Here is a 16,881-nt window from a genome sequence, read left to right as displayed (position 1 = left end):
GTAGTATAGATCCTAATAAGGGACCAGAGTAATAACCCCCCTGGATTAACAAAATTGCTGCCTGCAGAAGTATGATTCTGGCTTTTACAAGGATTTCTGTGGAATGAATAAAAATGACTGAGTGACATTTCTTAATGCATAATGGATTGATAATGATTCCCTTTTCTTTAAAGTAAAATATGCACTTCAAACTCTACTGTTAATCATGTCCAGGGGCAAATGTTCTTTTTCCTATAAAAATATTTTTGCACCTATGGCGTTTTTAAATATATATACTCCAAAATACATATGTGTATAAGATGGTGTCAGTTAAATTTATGGTTATTTGGAAGAATTGCAGTTTGTTCATAAAAACAAACATGCTGAAGAGCCCACTGGGTGTGTGTGAATGCAAATTCTGAGGGGAGAAAAATCCACAGAAGCATAATTTGCCATCCTTATCGCAGAGGCCTTCCACTCAGTGAACCTTTTCTTAAATTCTTTACCAAAACTCTTCCTTTGCGGGACAAGACAGGCTCTCTTCTAGGTTATTACAGTGTTACTGTATTGTGACCAATTACTGTCATTTCCTATCAGCTGTATGTGTATGTTGTGGGGGGAGGTGGCAATGAGAGTATGTGATGTATACATGAGGTGTGCTGTGCAACCATTCCTTATCCATATATGGCATTAATTTTACAAGGAAGCAATTCAGGAGAAGTTGGCTTCAGTTGTTTCTTGGCGGATTATCCAAAGTGAAATGGTATTTCCATTTTTCGCCATTGAGTGTGTACAGAAAACAGCCTTTGGACCTAGAGAAGGCTACAAGGGGAGGGGGAAAGTGTCTTAGAAAAAGAAGAAAGCGGGGCTTGGATTTGTGAAACTTCCTGGGAAGCCTTAGGTGGGATTTGTAGAGAGGCTTGTTTTACCTTCCTACCTTGCCGGAGCCGCTTTCATAGCTGAATCATGGATTAAAACGAGAAAAGCCTGGTGTGCCCTGGCCGGGGCCTGTTAGGTGTTCCCCGCCGCCGCCGAGCCAGGCCAGCGTTCAGGAAAGGAAGAGGTCGTGGGTTTCGGTGGTGGCTTTGAGGGCTTGTCAGGCGTGACAGCCCGGCCCCTCTTCTAATCCGGGGAAGAGCGAAGCTCCTTTTTGAAGCGCGCGCAAGGGCAAGCTCCGTCCGCCACGGCCGACGGCGAAGGGCCCCTCCAGCTGCGGAAGAATAGGGGGCCTTTCACTGGGGGGTTGTTTGCGGCAGCCGAGTGACATGGGATTAGGAGGTTGGTAAACCAGGGGCTCGGGGGCCTTTCAATGGGACGGCGATGTAATCCTTGGAGGCAATTTCACGCGATTTGCTTCAGCTCCATGGCAGGGTCAAATGGCTTGGAAAAAGGAGAGATCGGGCTGGGGGAGGAAGGCGCTCCGCCGCGCCCACGGTCCAGCTCCCGTAAAGGGAGAGGAGGCGCCACAGGCAGCATCTGCTGCTCTTGTCAGGAGCAGCAGCAGTGGCTGTGGTAGAGTAGCGTCATCTTCTTTCTTCCCGCCTCTCGGTCCGGGGAAAGAAAAACCCCGAGCGGAGCCCCGATGCCTGGCAAGCCGGCCTCACTTTCGTTCCTCAGCACTTGGCCCTGGAAAGCTCCCGTCAAATCTCCAGGCGAGAGAGACGGAAGCGCAGCCCAGCGGGCTCTGACAGTCCCCCCCACTCCACCGCACCCCGCCCTGCAAGTGGGTGTGTGCCGTGGCTCCGAGCGGGCTCCGAGTCGCCTCCGGCTCCCCTCTCGCCATGGCTTGCTGTGCTGGCTGGTGCACGACTGGACCCCAGCCTCCCAGGACAGCCCGTCCTCCCACGGCTTGATCTACAAGCTCACTCTAGGACAGAGGCCGCCAAGCAGGAGCCTTCCAGGTTCGTCCCCGAAGTCACCCGTGCGAGGAGACACATTTTCGGCCGAGCGCGGGAAAGAAGAAGGATCGAGGGAGGACGGGACGCGCGCGCACCACCTTTGCTCCCGTTTACAGCGGAAGAAAAGTGTGGCCATTGAAAAGGATGGAGTAAAAGTTCCCTGTTAGAATACCCGAGATGTTGACCTGGAAATCTCATTGCGCTTGATGGGTTTTATTCCCCACTAGGTGTATTTGGGATGACCAGTGCTCTACATGCCAATCCTATTGATGTTAACTATTTTAAGGGTCCTGCCTAGGCCACGATCCTATACCCACTTTCCAAAGATCTCAGCGGGGCTTTCTTCTGAGCAGACATGCATAGGATTGGGCCATCATCCTTTTTACATCCACACATAGTTCTAGACCCTTCTTGGTATGTTCCAGTTATACTGAGACTACAATTTCCAGAATTCCCAGCCAACCCGTTTGGAAGGTGGGTGAGGATTCTACGCTAACCAAAGCCAAGTCTGAGAATTTTGTCAGAAAATTTGCCAAAGCCTTTTTCAGTCTTATTTGTTGTGTATATCGTCCGCCTTATCTATTATCAGCTCGAACATTTGTGAAAAGTCCGTCTTTTCCCCACATTCTCTAATCAAGTCAAATCCTCCGCATCTGCTTATATCCCCCCCCCCGCCCCCACCTCGTTATTAGCATGATTGCTTCCAGTGACGCTGCACCTCCAGGTAGCTTTTAGAATTATTGATAAACGTGTGTATATATAGAGATATATTTATTTTCTATGGGTAATACTTCCCACTTGATTGCAAGGAAAAGTGAGAGCAATAACAACATTACACAAAAGTACGTTTCCGTTTCCGATGGCCTTTCTCTGGCTTGCTGGCATTCTCTCCCTCGGGGTTTTGGGAAACTCTACAATTAATAAGTTAAAGAGTTTGTACATAAATATTTGTCTAGGGCCCCTATAATATCTACAACACAGAAAAAAAGTCTACAGAAATGACAAACTTGTACAAACACTACACTGAGTGCAATTATTATATAACATTTCAAATATACAAAGCTCTGGATTTTTTCTTTTTCGTATTTTTTTAATAACAATGGTATGTACAGTATCGAGCATCACAGTATAGTGACTTTTAAACAGTCCATATGCTAGCGTTATATTTCCCTTTGGTTTACTATAAAACCCTTGGTTGATGTGATCGGTGGACAAAGAGACCAGACCCACCCCTCCCCAAGTGCTCTACTTGGCTTTGACCCAGCCTTGGCCCTGTCAGCAAGCATCTGCGGTTGACGGTCCTTTTCTGGGCTGGTGAGCACGGCCCAAGCGAAGAGCGCAGCCTGGCCTGCACCGCCCTTCTTTTTCTTAACAACCTCACCGACCTGCCTGTCTTCTCTCGAGCCTCCCGCAACGCGGGCAGGTGCATTGCTGACCAAGTCGCCGATCTAGCGTGGAAAAAACTGCCGGCCGAGGAGGGGTTGGCTCCTGCGGATTGGCCCAAGGGAAGCCGCAGAAGTGGCGCCTCCCCGCCGCCTGTCCCCCTCCAGAAAGTGTGTGTCCGCTGCCTTCCCTCCCGTTTTGGTCTTGGATTCGTGCCTCTGCCGATTCGCCCACCAACCCCCTGGGAGCGACTTAGCACACCTCTTTGCCCGCGCTGTTCCCCGGGAGGATGTTGAGCTGCGTGAGCTGCGCCGCGTGCTCCTTGGCTTTCAGGCGTAGCGCCGCAATGCTGGAGGCGCGCCGGTCCGCTGCCGCGGTGGCCGGGTCAGAGAGGCCGCTCGATTGCACGGCGTTGTCCACGGCAGGGGCTGGCTGTCGCAGCAGGGCGGCTGCAGTGGAAGCGCTAGTCAGCGGGGCCATGGTGGAAAAGAGCCTGCAAGCAAAGGAGACACGGGACAGTCAATCTTAAGATGGCAGAAAGTCCCGCAGTTCCTTTTATGGTGGCAAGAGTGGGGCTGCCATTTCACTTTCAGTTTTATTTTCTTTGCAGGACGGACTGCTTTTCCGGGCTCCAGAGTCGGGAAGGCGACAAGTTGACAATCTGCAGCTGAAGGAGTCAGTTGCGGGAGAGTGAGGAAGTCTCTTTTTGCGCCCGCTTTCCCGCCTCCTCCCGGGCCTGTCCCGCATTTCCTCTCCTGTCTGTCCCCCTGCTCGCTTCTGACGGGACAGCCTTCGCGGGCCCTTCTGAAGCCGAGAGTTGGGGGAGGAGGCCTGGGAAAGAGGGAAACTGAAAAACCCCGATGCCGGCAGGAAGAGCGTCGCGTTTATTGATTGGTGCGTTGCCCGTTTGTTGGTGACAGAAGCTCGCTCCAAGAAACGAGCAATCGGTCGAAACTGGGAGGCGAGGAGGTAAGAGTCGGCTGCCTCAGCTCTTCTCGCCCCTTCCCTCCAACCTACAACTGCGGCTCGACTGGCTTTTGACAGTTCTTATCTGGTCTGCCGAACCCGCGTTCTCCACCATCAATCCCGGCTTCGGTCCCTTGGCTCCCCCCACTCCCCGCCGCCCCGTCTTATGAGAAGCTCCCCGGCGCCCGGATGCCCAAAGCGGCGCCCGCCTCTCGGCTTCGCTGCCGCCCAGATCCCCCTCCCCAGCGGGGAGTGCCGTTCTAGCGGATTGCCTCACAGCGGAACTCCAATTACGCTCCGGCAACCCTTAGCAATGACACAATCTGCGACATGCTTTCCCTGCTCCTTTTTCCGCCCGCGGCTCTCCTGGCGCTGTTCAGCTGACCCTCTTTGACCGGCACGTCGAGAGACACGGGCTCTCCATTAACCAAGGAGGTGATTACTGACATCAGCGCGGCGAGGAATTGAACTGCGGGCCCGAAGGCAACGGGAGGGACCAACTAAGACCCAAACTGGCTAGGCACTGGGACGGGCTGCCGGGGCTGGCGCCTGGCTTCCGTCTGGAGTGGTTTCTCTGTCCCCCAGCCCGCTCGTCCCGCTCAGTGAAATGTTTTACGCAGTTCAACGCAGGGGTGACAGCCGTGCTCTGGCTAGGCTAGACTTTTGTAGCTTTTCGCTGGAAAAAGAGAGGCCGGGAGCAATGCGGGGGGACGGGGGGGGGGTGTAGATCTGCAATATCAGTCTTCCTCAACTCCCTCGTGGTTTGCAATATTGGCAGTTTTAGTCCCGCCACCTCTGGAGGATGGGGGAGTTGGGAGGTGTAGTAGTTAGAAACCGGAGCCGCTTCAAATCGCCCAAATGCCTTCCTAAAAATGTTGCTTGTTAAGAGCAAAGGGGAATATCGTTCAAGGGGATGAGAGGCTTTCTCTCCCTGCCCGCCCCCCCCCCCCCCCCCGCCTTTGCTCCGTCAATTGCACGGCGGCCCATTAGAGTCTGTTCAGCGACCTTCTTACAAACTCATTTTTCAATGTTTTTGGCGGGAGAGGGCGAGCTGCAGCACCAGACTACGGGAAAGGGTTTAAAGAAAAGCACTAAAGCGCAGGAGCATCGTGATCAGTAGGGGGCGTAGTAATCCAGTACTGCAACCGTTTGGAAAATCGAGTCATTCTAGTTGTGGAGGGTAGGCAGAACCAGTTAGTTCATTGGTAGACGTTCCCCACCTCCTTAAAATCTTAATTTAACTTGGATTTCCGCTCCTCCTGCAATAGATATATCCTGGTCTATGACCGTAATAAAGATTTGATTTGATTTGCAAGAGATAATTTTGTTTTAGTGGCATCTCACCCCAATGAATATATTGTCCTTTTGTTCTCCTGTTGTATTTCCCTTGTATTTTCGTCTCTCCAGTTTTAATAAACCCGACACTGTCTCGTTCTCTATTTAATTAGCTACTGGCTTTTTATTTCATTGTTTGGACTTTTCTAAGGAGATGAAGCTACAGTGTCTCCCCTTCACCCCGCCTGATTTACAGGTTTATTTTCTATTCAGGTGAATGCCACCCAAGCTAGGAAACCTGGCTGCCTCCCCACACTCTTTCTCTCCAATACACTGAGTTTTCAGTTCAGCTAAGTTTGTTTAAATATGGCCTCCCTACGATTGATTTCGCTCCCCCAACTTTATGTCAGTTGTATATTGCAGTTCTTTTTTGTAAGCATTTGGAGTAAAATATACTCCTATCATATGGAACTAATCCCCAACTCCCAGGCCATTCTTTCTGGGGAAAAAGTTCCCAACTTCTAATCAATATGTTTAAACTTAAATTATCGAACAGCACTTGCCAAAGATTTTATAAATTATTGTCCAGTTAGAAGACAGGAAATCAGACGTGATTTGCACAACACTTTTTAAAAAAATCCACAATTTTAAAAACAGGAGTGCCTAGGGAACTCCTGAAATATGCAACCCTCCCCAAACAGACTGAACTACTGTAGCCTGCCTACAAATGGAAATCTTTAGCTATTTCATTCCTACCACAGCCAAGCCTACACTGGACACCGCGAAATTAACTCCTGAGTAATCGCAGCCTGTCTTGGACTGCCAATCTGGGAGGTTGAAAAGCATCCACCTATCGCATCCCCGTCCTTGACTACATAACCGCTTTATTCTTTTCATGGGTGCAATCTCGGCACGGAGAATTCTTGGAATTAAAAAAAATAAAAATAAAAAAAGCTCCGAGTTCCAAATCCTTAGACGAAAGATTCCACCCATCTTCCCCAAGCATCAACTTGCCCCTAGCTCCGCCCCTTTGACTTCAAACATGGGTGCTTCGGGATCTAGGCGACACATGCGTACTCCGAAGAAATCTCCCCCCACCCACTTCACCCTCGTGCCGCGGGGCAAGTTCAGCACCTTTCCTATGGCCCGCCACAGACCAGTTTGGGAGGAGGCCGGAGGGGCCGGAAGAGTTTACCTGCCAAAAGCGGGGCTGATGAAGGCCGGGTGCCGAAATACAGCCGCTCCCAGGAAAGTGCTGAGGCCTAGCGGGGTGCTGCTGGGGGGCAAGGCTGCAGAGCCCGGAGGTGGAGGCGGGAGGCTGGGAAAGGCGGCGGCGGCGGCAGCGGCGGCGGCGGCGGCCGTCCAGGCGGAGTCGAGAGCTGGGTGGTGAGGAGGGAAAGGACTAGCATCAAGGTAGGGACTGAGCGGGTGAGATGCCGACAGCGGGCCAGGGAAAGGCAGGCCGGGTGGGTGGCTCTGAGCGCCGGCCTTTTCCCTCTTCCGCCATTTGGCTCTCCGGTTCTGGAACCAGACCTGGAAGCCAAAAGAAAACAAGGGGCAAGGCGATTAGTACGCGCGGCCCTTCCCGCTCCTGTTCCTCGGCGGCCAGCAAGCGATCTTCAGGAAGGCCGACAACCCGCCTCCGGACCGTCCTGAGACTTTGCGGAGGAGAGCGAACGAGAGACCGGCTGCTGACCTCGCCAAACCCGTCCAGGAGGGGAAGAGGGGATTCATCCGCAAAGCGTGCCTGGGTGGCTTCTCCAGAAAGCCACCAAGTAACCTGGCGCCTTTCTACTTTCCCAGAAGAGGTGGAAAGAAGATGCATCCATCTCATGGAAGCAGCTGTGAAATCTGTCTAATAGACTATGGATTTCTCATCTGTCCTCTAGAAGGAAGCAAAGCAAATTGGTCCTTCCATCTATCAAGAGTAGAAGAGCCAAGGGTCTTCAATCAAAAACTCCTTCACTCTGCATACATCCAGAACAAAGGCTCACAGCTGTACAAAGTCACCTAAACTTAAGATACTGGGCAGATTTTCATTGTTTCCTGTGAAACCAATGGCGCAGACATCTAAATTAAAGGCTTTAGCAAATGGAGGGATACATTAACTTATTCTCAAGTTCTCCTACTCAAAAGTAAAAACCCAACTGGACAGGACTACTTTTTATGATATCATTAATGCAGCATTTCTTTTCTCTTTCCTTTCATCCTCGTTGGGGGGCTTAAACTGTTAGCCCCTGGCTGGCAGAGACATTTTTTCCCCTCCCTCTCTCTTTTCCATGTGTCAAGGAAACTTGGGGGTATATAAACAATAAATTATTCAGATCATATATGGCCTGCTGATATCCAGGATTGATCTGTCCCTGAAAAGCAGACAGAGCCACTGGAATGACCTTTTGAAATACATGTATATATTTCTCCTTAGTAGAAACAGGTGCTTTGTTGACTGGGCCTCTATTGGAGGAGTTTCTCTGATGTAGCCTTTTTCTGCCTGATCTACTCTAAATGTGCAACTCCCATCTATTCCCAGATAGAACAGCCAATGGTCGAGGACAGTGAATCTAGCTAGGGCTGACGGGAAGCGTATAATATAAGACAAATGCTGCAATATTCAAGAAGCAATATCTAATGTTTCCCTAATGTCTTCAAAACTTTACACATAACTTTCTCTATCCTTCCCTTTCTCAGTGCCAATGGTTTGACAAACACTTGAATGTTTTCAGTAACATAGGTGGCAGGTTAAGCATGTTAAAGTTTCTAATACTTGAGAGAATTAAAAATAATAAATAAACTTTGCAGCTATTCATCCTCATCCTCATTAACAATCTCTGCAGCTGTCCGCACTGCTAGCTGCCTTCCTCTTGCAGATAACTCTTGTTCTTTCATGGGAAAGAGCAAGAGAGCAAGCTTCTTCTTTTCCTGTGTGCTTTTCTTTAACCAAAACTTGGGTAAATGGATTTCCATAAAGTAACTCATATTAGTCATTGGCATCTTTTATCCTGTTTTAAAGTGATAGAGCTTAAGTAGCATAGTAATATTAACAATTACAACAATGTGAAAGGAAAGGAGAGGGGAATTTGCTATCTATGGATTTTGATGCCACTTCAACCAAATAAAAGAATTTGAGAAAGAGATAGAAAGGAGGAAAGACATTATAGCTAGCAAAAAAGTGTGGGAAAGAGGGGGCCTTCCTTTCTGTTTTGCTCTGACCACCTGCAAGAAGGCCTTCCGTTTAGCCCTACCACAGCCAGGCCAGGCACTGAGGCTTAAGGCAGTGGAAATTTTGGCATCTCCCGGTGCGTCTTTCCTGTTTCCAACTCAATTAGCAACATGCCCCCCCTCCCGGAAATTCCACCTCTTATTGAATTAATAAGTCTGAGAATACCCAAAGGTAAACCAAGGGATTCTAATAATTCATATTCTCCTTAATTACATCTTCTCTGGTGAATGAGAAGGAAGGGGAGGGCGAGAAAGAAAGACGGGTGATGAAGGGGAAGGGGGAGTCTCAGTCTCTTGGTCGCTCTCTTTTTTAGTTATTTAACTTTCCCACGACTCATTCCCCTGAGCTGAAAATCCTGAGTTGCTGTCACATCTCTGTTTGACAATAGAGAAATGTGTCAACAGAGAGGAGGGAACCGGGCTCTTCATTAGCTCCTCTAATGCGAGAAGCTGTTGTGTATTAAATGAGCCATATGGAATTTATGATGCTTTTGCTGTGCTTGGCTTTCTGTGTAAAGTGATTTGCTCAGCGCAGAGCCCAAAGGCCGAGCCATCTGTTGGGGGTATGGTTGGCCTCCTGCACGCCAGAGTCTCTGTTGAAGAGGCAACTCTGCCCCCCCCCAACCCATTTGAATAGCCTGGCATGCTCAAGCCAAAAGGAAACCAGGAGCACTAGCTGGCTCTCAGCGGCCAGGGCGGGGGCTGAGAACTGAACCCCCTGCCCTCTTCTGGGGCCCTCTTTGCTCTTGCACCAACACATCTGACTTGCCCTTTGAGACAGGTTTGGACAGGCTAAAAATTGCCATGAGGTGTTTCACTGCAGTGGGGAAGGAAAGGAGGCTTTGTTGGGGATCTGTTCTCTCCTGGACATTTTCTTGGAAAAAAATTGGAGAAGAACGTGGCAATCCTGTGATCATCCCCTCCATTTTTGAACTTAATTTGTGGTGGGGGGAAGAGGATGAGACCAAGAGGATGAAATCAATGACTCAAAGCCTCCTCTTTTGCCCTACTGAGGACTCCCCTGTCCAGCTGAGCTCTGGCTCCCACACCTTCAATTTCCAATCCTCCCCAGACTCACCTGCACTCTGGCTTCTGTCAGATCCAGGCGCATCGCCAGCTCTTCCCTGGGAGGGAAAGAAGTACAAGACAGGTGCTCAGGTGAGACCCTGAAAGGGGTCCGGAAGAGAAAGAGATGAGGGGTAGATAGACCCAGCAGGTGGGTGTGAGGTAGAAACTGCGGAGGGCCCAAGGTTTAATTCCTTCTGTTCCTCCCTTGCTCAGATCAGAGAGAAGCCCCGTCTGCGCCTCCACATCAGACTAGGTCCCTGCCTTTTGCCTTAGAGTCTTCTGCTGGTGGTGGGATGTCCCACACTTTGAGGTTTCCCTGGCCCATCCTTCCTCTCACTTCTGGATTAAAGCAGGAAATACTTCACACTAAGACCAGAGCTGGCTGGTATCAGGTGGACAACACAGGCTTTACCTGTTGCTCTTCACCAGCTCATTTTAATTTCTCAAAATTCCCTTTTTTCTACAAAGAGAAAGAAGGTGCGAAATAGAGGGCAGCGTTCCCCAGGAGGGGCTAAGCCCGAGCCCACCTCCCCTCCGGCGTCTCCAGCCAAGGCCTTTGAGGAAGGCTCCCAGGCAGTATCCTCCAAATACTGCGCCGCAGCACAGGGGAGACCCATTGAGCTGCAACACGAGCCCTTCATTGCGGTGATTATTGCAACAATTAGAGCAAATCGGAAACCATTAGGATGTTAGGAAACTGCTCATAATCTGTTTACTTCGAATCCGGGCGACTCCCGGGATAATTGGCTCTCCCTCCGCTCGGAAGAAAAGCGCAGTGCCGGCCAAAGTGGGAGCCTGGCCGGGCTCGAGAGGAAAAAGTGCCCAGCGCCTTCGGGCTGCCAAAAGGGAAGCCCCGGACCGGCCGTTGGGTTTCCTGCAGGAGCGATTTAAAGAACCCGGCGCATTTCTGATCTGATACGCGCCTGGGGAAGCGGAAAAACCGACATCCATCCCCATTTTCACAGACGGGGTTTTTGGCACTGAAATCAGGCTGCTTGGTGTGCTCCGCTGACCCATTTCCAGGGAGAAGACGGAGCGATTTTCTGGATTCTGGCCAGGCTAGAAAGGTAGCGTGCATATTAGTAACGAAGACGGGCATTGTAGCGCCACAAGCGAGTTTGACTGACGGTACAGAACAAGCTGCTATAAAACACTAGCGACGAAACGGCCTTAGCAAGGGATCCTGTCCGTTTTTTCCATCATCCAAACGTCGTTCCTCTTCCCTCGGAAATAACATGCACTGTGGCAGGTTAACGAATTTAAAGGGACACCCCTCCCTCCCTCCCTCCCTCTCTCTCATTCTCTCTTTCTCTCTCTCTCTCAGAAGAGAAGCAAAGTCGAAGAGGAATCCCAGACTGTTGGCAAGAAGGAGAAGAGTGAGTAAACTGCTGGCTTTGCAGATGGAGACTTTCTTTGCAAATCCCAGGAAAATTACCTACGAACCTGGTAGAGTAAGACCCCACTCCGGCAAAGAAAAACATGAGCATCTTTTCCCCCACACTGCCCTTAAGGGAAGGGACTGAGTTAGGTTTTATTCGGAGCGCTTACTTTTGCTTTTCTGTTCGCAAAAATGGACGAGGGAATTCCTAAAGGAAATGGCTGAATAATAATAATAATAATAATATCATCATCATCATCATCATCATCATCATCATCATCATCATCATCATCATCATCATCATCATCATCATCATCATCCAGAAGCTAGAAACAAGACTGATACCGGAATTGATTGTTTTCTGTTGAATTAAGCGCATCCCAAAGCAAGCTTAAGCTAAGGAAAGGCGAGGATTTTCCCTCTCAAGCTGCAAATGTTCCCGAAGCCATTTTAATTTTGGATGGAGGCAGGGACCGAGAGTTCTGCCCAGCGCTGTAGGAGGAGACCGGCAGTCCTCAGCCTGACTGGAGCTTCCTTTCGTGTGAGCTGCTTAGGCGCATCCAAAGAATAGCCACAGCTGTCTCCTCCCCACCTCTAGTTTTTTCCCATCTCCTATTTTTCGGACCATGTCCAGAAATGACCACTGTCTGCGAGCGGGCGAGCAACCACTTGCAGCCTCTGACAAAATGCTCCGGCCGAACGCTGCCACCTCGTTCCATATTTTTAGCCTTCAAAAGCGGAATACTTTGATCTTTTCCTATCTGTATGTATATGACTTCCACGGAGAGGGCAGCTTTCCAGCTTCAACGGAAAACTGTGAAACTGATACCTGACAGACTAGCCAGAGGATCAGGGCAAAAATAGATTGGAGTTTGGCAACGATGTGGCCAAAATTCGGCCACACCTGTCCTTGGCAGACAAGCTAAGCGCCTGAAGCCCAGCAGAGCGCCGGGCACGCTAACTTGGGAAGGCCGTTGAATTTGGGGAAAGGCGACTCCCCCAAACACGGGAATAGCGGAAGGGAGAAGCAAAGTGGGGCGCGAAAGTGAGTTTGTGGAGGACAACCCAAAGAAGACCCGTGACACGCAGCTTCTCTTCATATCAAACCTTTTCACTCTTTCCAGCCCTGCAGTATCCTTCCTTCTGCCTACCTGCCACCTCCTCCCATTTCCTTCTGATTGCGGAAATACAAAAAACCAAGCGAATATTTAAAAATCCTCCTCCCAGGGGACCCTCTGCCCCGGCCTTGCCTGAGCCTGCAGCTCTTTCCTTGGTCCTAAGAGTTCGCTTGACGTGCCATCCTGACCTAAGAACTGCTCCCCATCCCAGAGTCGCTTGGAGGCCAGCTTGGCCCAGCCTTTCATTCCCTACCTGGTGAAGACATCTGGGTAGTGGGTCTTCTGGAAGGCCCTCTCGAGCTCCTCCAGCTGGTAGCTGGTGAAGGTGGTGCGGTAACGGCGTTGCTTCCTCTTGAGCAGCCCCTCCTCGGAATCACTGCCCGCGGACAGGCACACGCTGTCCTCGCCGTCCTTGCCGTCGGCCAGCTCGTCGGTAGGGAGCAACAGCTCCTCCTTGGGCGAGCCGCCGGCACCCTCGCCTCCCACCGCTGCAGGCCCCACGCCAGCCCCACCCGCGGCCCCCGCGCTCCGGCGGGCGTCTTTGGCCTCGGCCAGCAGTTCGTCGTCCTCATCCAGCTCCTCATCCAGCTCCTCGGCCTCCTCTTCCTCCTCTTCCTCCTCGTCCTCGTCCTCCTCATCCTCATCCAGCAGTTCCTCCTCCCGGCCCGGCCTACTGTCGGGGCCGCTGCCACCTCCAGGACTGCTCAGGTCGTCGAGCGCAGCAGCAGTTCGCGCAAAGGGCGCGTTCTCCCGGTAGGACTTGCTTCGGCTGATGCTGACCTGTGGCGCTTGGCTGATCTTGAGAGAGTCCCACGACGAGGCGCTTGCCTCGGCCCGCGCCAGCAGTCGGCCCCCACCAGGCCCATAGAGGCGGCGCAACTTGGGCGGCAGATGCAGCTCGCCCGTCTCGCAGCCGGGCGGGCTGCCCTTGCCTGGTCCTGCCAGAGACAGAGACATGCACAGGTCGTCAGTCCAGCAACTACAGGCGGGCTTGTCGGCAAGAGGGCTCCCCTCCTGCAAAAAGTCCCGGTGCGAGGCATCCACCCTACCCCCCCCCCCCCGCGCCCCTCTTCCCGCTGAGCTATCAAGGTTGAGTCAACAGAGCCCAAAGGAATTCCGTCAGAATCCAGGCAATTTCCCCCTTCTTTAATAACATACAACGCCTCTTTTGTTCATACACAGATTTCAGGACGGTTTACAGAATTTCAGGGCGGTATACAAATGTCACCTTAATTATACAGGATATAGAATCAAGCTTATATATGGAAGAAGTTGCAGCAAACAGCATTACCGGAGAATATCTCCCAAACTCGTTTTGGTTCCAAACATTATTACCTTCAAATACTAACTTTAAAGGGGTTCCCTTTCCTCCAGCTGGTATCTGACACCTGTCGGGTTCTGTCAAATTAATTTCCACATTTCTCTGGAGGTAGCAAGACAGACCCGCCTTTGAAGCCAAATCTGGAACTCCAGGCCGGAGAGAAAGTGATTTAGAAAAAACCGAATTCTCTTCAATTCTCCCTTCATCAAGAAAATCAGAACGGAGTATCCAATTTCCTACAAGATGTGGACACTGAACTGGACTCTCCCCCCTCCCCCCGTTTCCCAGATGGTTTCGCCTTTAATCTAGGCCTGGCAGGCAAAGGCGCTGCCAAGCTGGAGAAAATACCCTCACAAAACTCTTGACAACGGTCGTCATTTGTCATCACAACGCCACCCGCCCAAACCCGTAAAGGGAGTGGGACAGAAAAAGAGATCCTCGGTTTTGCATCCAGCACCCCCCCCCCCTTCTCCTCGAGTAGCGTAAACCTTGAGGGAGTTCAGCTGGGTGCACGGAGAGGGAGTTTGAGACAAGAACGAGGGGGCGGAAGATGCGCACGGGGAGCAGAGTTCTTCCGAATATGATTCGGCCTCCAGCTGCCCGGCTGCCCAAGTTGCTACCGCCCGAGTTTGGGACTCAGCTGCCGAGAAGCGCCCTCACCCCACGTAGTCCCTGGGCCGAGGGCGGAGTGGAAAAGAACAGCAGCCAGGAGAGTTGATATCCAGGGCTGCGGGCAAGGCAGGAATCTGCCCTCCATCTCTTCGAAGCTAAATTGCCTCCCTTTTCCGCCCTCCTCTCTCCGGTGCTCTTAACCCTCTCTCACCTTGCCCAGCCTTGTCCGGCTCCGTCCGGTTGGCCAGAGGCGGCAGACTGGGAGCTGCTCCTAGCAGCCTCATCTTGCAAGGGCTCCTCCTGCCCAGGATGCTGTCGATGCAATAGGAGGAGAGCAAAGTTGGCGATTTACTTTTGCATTCGGGCCTCTCGGAGCAGTTCTCCTCTTGGTATTGGCTGCTCATGGCTTTGGCTTGCTTGCACTCTTCCGGGCCGTGCGGGGGCTGGAGCTTTGGCTGGGGCTGTACCCCTCCCCCCACTAAGCAGCAGCTGAGGCTCGCCCCTCTTCCTGCCCAGGACACGAGGAACCAGGGTAGTGACTGCGCTGCAATCGCTTGGCTCTTGATTCCCTCTCCTCCACGTGCTGGAGGACGCGCTCTGATTGGCTCTTGCCAGAGGCTGGGCAGCCTCCGGCTTTCAGCCCAAGGCAAAATGCGGCCTGGATTATGGAGGAGGAGGGGAATGGTATAGTTGGACCAAGTTGGGTGGCTTTCCCGGACATCCTCCTTGCTGCAGCTGGCAAGAATTGAATCGGTTTTTCCGTGAAAAGGAAAAGATCACACCCACACACCCCGCAATGCTACAAGGAATGGACAGGGCTATCCCATATAATTCAGATTACAACAAATTTCAACTGCGTTGATTAAAAGTAGAAACGTCTTCTATGTGCATCGATTGCATTTTGGTTAGAAGCTTAATTGAAATATTCAAGATACCTTCCCATTCTTAATTTTAAGAAACATTTTGTTAAGACTTAGATTTTTGAATAAATCACTGGATTAATCATTACTTTCAGTTGCTGATGTTCTTTATAAAGCTAAACTAATAATATTGGAAATATTTAGAGTGCAACCCTGTGCATACCCATCCAGAAATCGATCAGATTTATTTTCTGGGCAATAAGTTTAGGATTGCCTCCTTAATACGAAACTGTACATGCAGGCCGTGCAGGTTCACACACTAATATTTATCTAGCAAAAACATTTACAATTAAGAGGGTATGTGGCCTCCAACAAATTGATACGGAAAAACTTGGTGGGTCATCCAAACCAGATCACATTACGAATGTTGTGAGGTGTGTGTAATACATAACTTTAATCGCTATGGGTAGGAATTATGAAGTGCAATTCTTCATAACTATGCCTCCTTTCCTTTCCTTTCCTTTCCTTTCCTTTCCTTTCCTTTCCTTTCCTTTCCTTTCCTTTCCTTTCCTTTCCTTTCCTTTCCTTTCCTCTCCTCCTCCTCCTCCTCCTCCTCCTTCTCCTTCTCCTTCTCCTTCTCCTTCTCCTTCTCCTTCTCCTTCTCCTTCCTTCCCACTGCAAATCCGGATCTCCCTAACATTAAAAACGACCGTCGTTGGCACAAAACCGTGCTTTCACAGGAATAATAAAACGGGAGAATTTGGAGCCCAGCTTAATGGCTTGTTCACCTCTGAGATAGAGAGCAAGGCTAAAAGCCTCCCTGCTTAAAGACTGAGGTTGGGCAATTGGAAAAAACCTTTCACTTTTTCTAAAATAGGAACTTTCTTTCTGATCTGCACGCTTTTCTCTGCTGTTTCCCGGGGTATGAATTTAACCTGCCTTGCTACCGAAGTTGGGCTTTTGGTTGGGCAAGAACCCAAAAGAGCCGGGATGCAGAAACCGTTTAGGCACTACAAGGTACTGGTGGATAATTCCAGCTGGCTTCCTCGATGCGCAAGCTCCTTTTTAAAGAAGCAAATTTTAATGGGGTCAATGACATCTTGTTTCAAAGCGACTGTCTGGGGGAAATATTAATGGATTAGGATCTGAAGGTCACTGTGTATTGCCTCGGAAGGTCAGGATCAGTGCCAAAGAGTGCAAATTTGCTCTGCAGTTATTTTTACAAGGCAAGATTTCCCGCTGCCTTCTAAAGCGAAAAGCAGGCAGAGCAGCGAGGAGCGAGGAAACAGTAGTTGAAATCCAGGTTTGGGACAAGGGAAAAATTCCAGACCTGGTTTTCTTCCCACTGAGCCTCCCTCCCCGAGCGTGTCAAAGAAATTTACAAAGGCATCTACTTGAATCGCTTACAGTTCGTATTTAAAAATACAAGGATTTATAATTGGGATCTCTCTTGCGCGCTCGCTCTCTTTTACTGTAATAAACATCTGGATGACTCTTTGAAATGCTAATGGGAGACCGGCGTTCCGGAGCCGCCGCGGCAGAACTGTTTCGCAGGCAACTGGAGAAGCGAAGGAAGTGGCTGGGGATCACCGCGTCCGCTGCCCTAGAAGAAACCTCCCGAGGAGGCTCGTCCCCAAAGAGCTCTCCGATGCCTCTGCCCCGGCTGCTGCTCCATCCGCAGCCCGCCGTGATTCCCAGGCCGCTTCTCTCCGCGGGACGCTTTCCACGCCGCGGTTTCGGCGGCGCGTGGTTCCATCTCCTAAGCTCCCTGCCTTCCTCTGCCCTGGAAAAGTCGGAGGTCTTT

The 16,881-nt window shown here is 50.8% G+C and overlaps 1 protein-coding gene across 1 annotated transcript; it reads right to left on the bottom strand.

Annotated features, from left to right (window-relative positions):
• Positions 1-2,665: 2,665 nt before the first annotated feature.
• ARX (aristaless related homeobox) lies at positions 2,666-14,720 on the bottom strand. The gene is made up of 5 exons (XM_088144811.1): positions 14,429-14,720; positions 12,538-13,222; positions 9,799-9,886; positions 6,697-7,034; positions 2,666-3,753 (listed from the first exon to the last, which is right to left on the bottom strand). The coding sequence occupies exons 1-5, from the start codon at positions 14,619-14,621 to the stop codon at positions 3,513-3,515; spliced, it is 1,545 nt and encodes a 514-aa protein (XP_088000937.1). The 5' UTR covers positions 14,622-14,720; the 3' UTR covers positions 2,666-3,512.
• Between the last annotated feature and the right edge of the window lie 2,161 nt (positions 14,721-16,881).

The sequence above is a fragment of the Python bivittatus genome, unplaced genomic scaffold (genome assembly GCF_059951505.1).
Source record: "Python bivittatus isolate LINGU-HERP-01145 unplaced genomic scaffold, Pbiv_v1 ctg000350_np1212, whole genome shotgun sequence".
Lineage (NCBI taxonomy): Eukaryota > Metazoa > Chordata > Lepidosauria > Squamata > Pythonidae > Python > Python bivittatus.
This window is presented reverse-complemented; position numbering and strand designations above follow the sequence as displayed.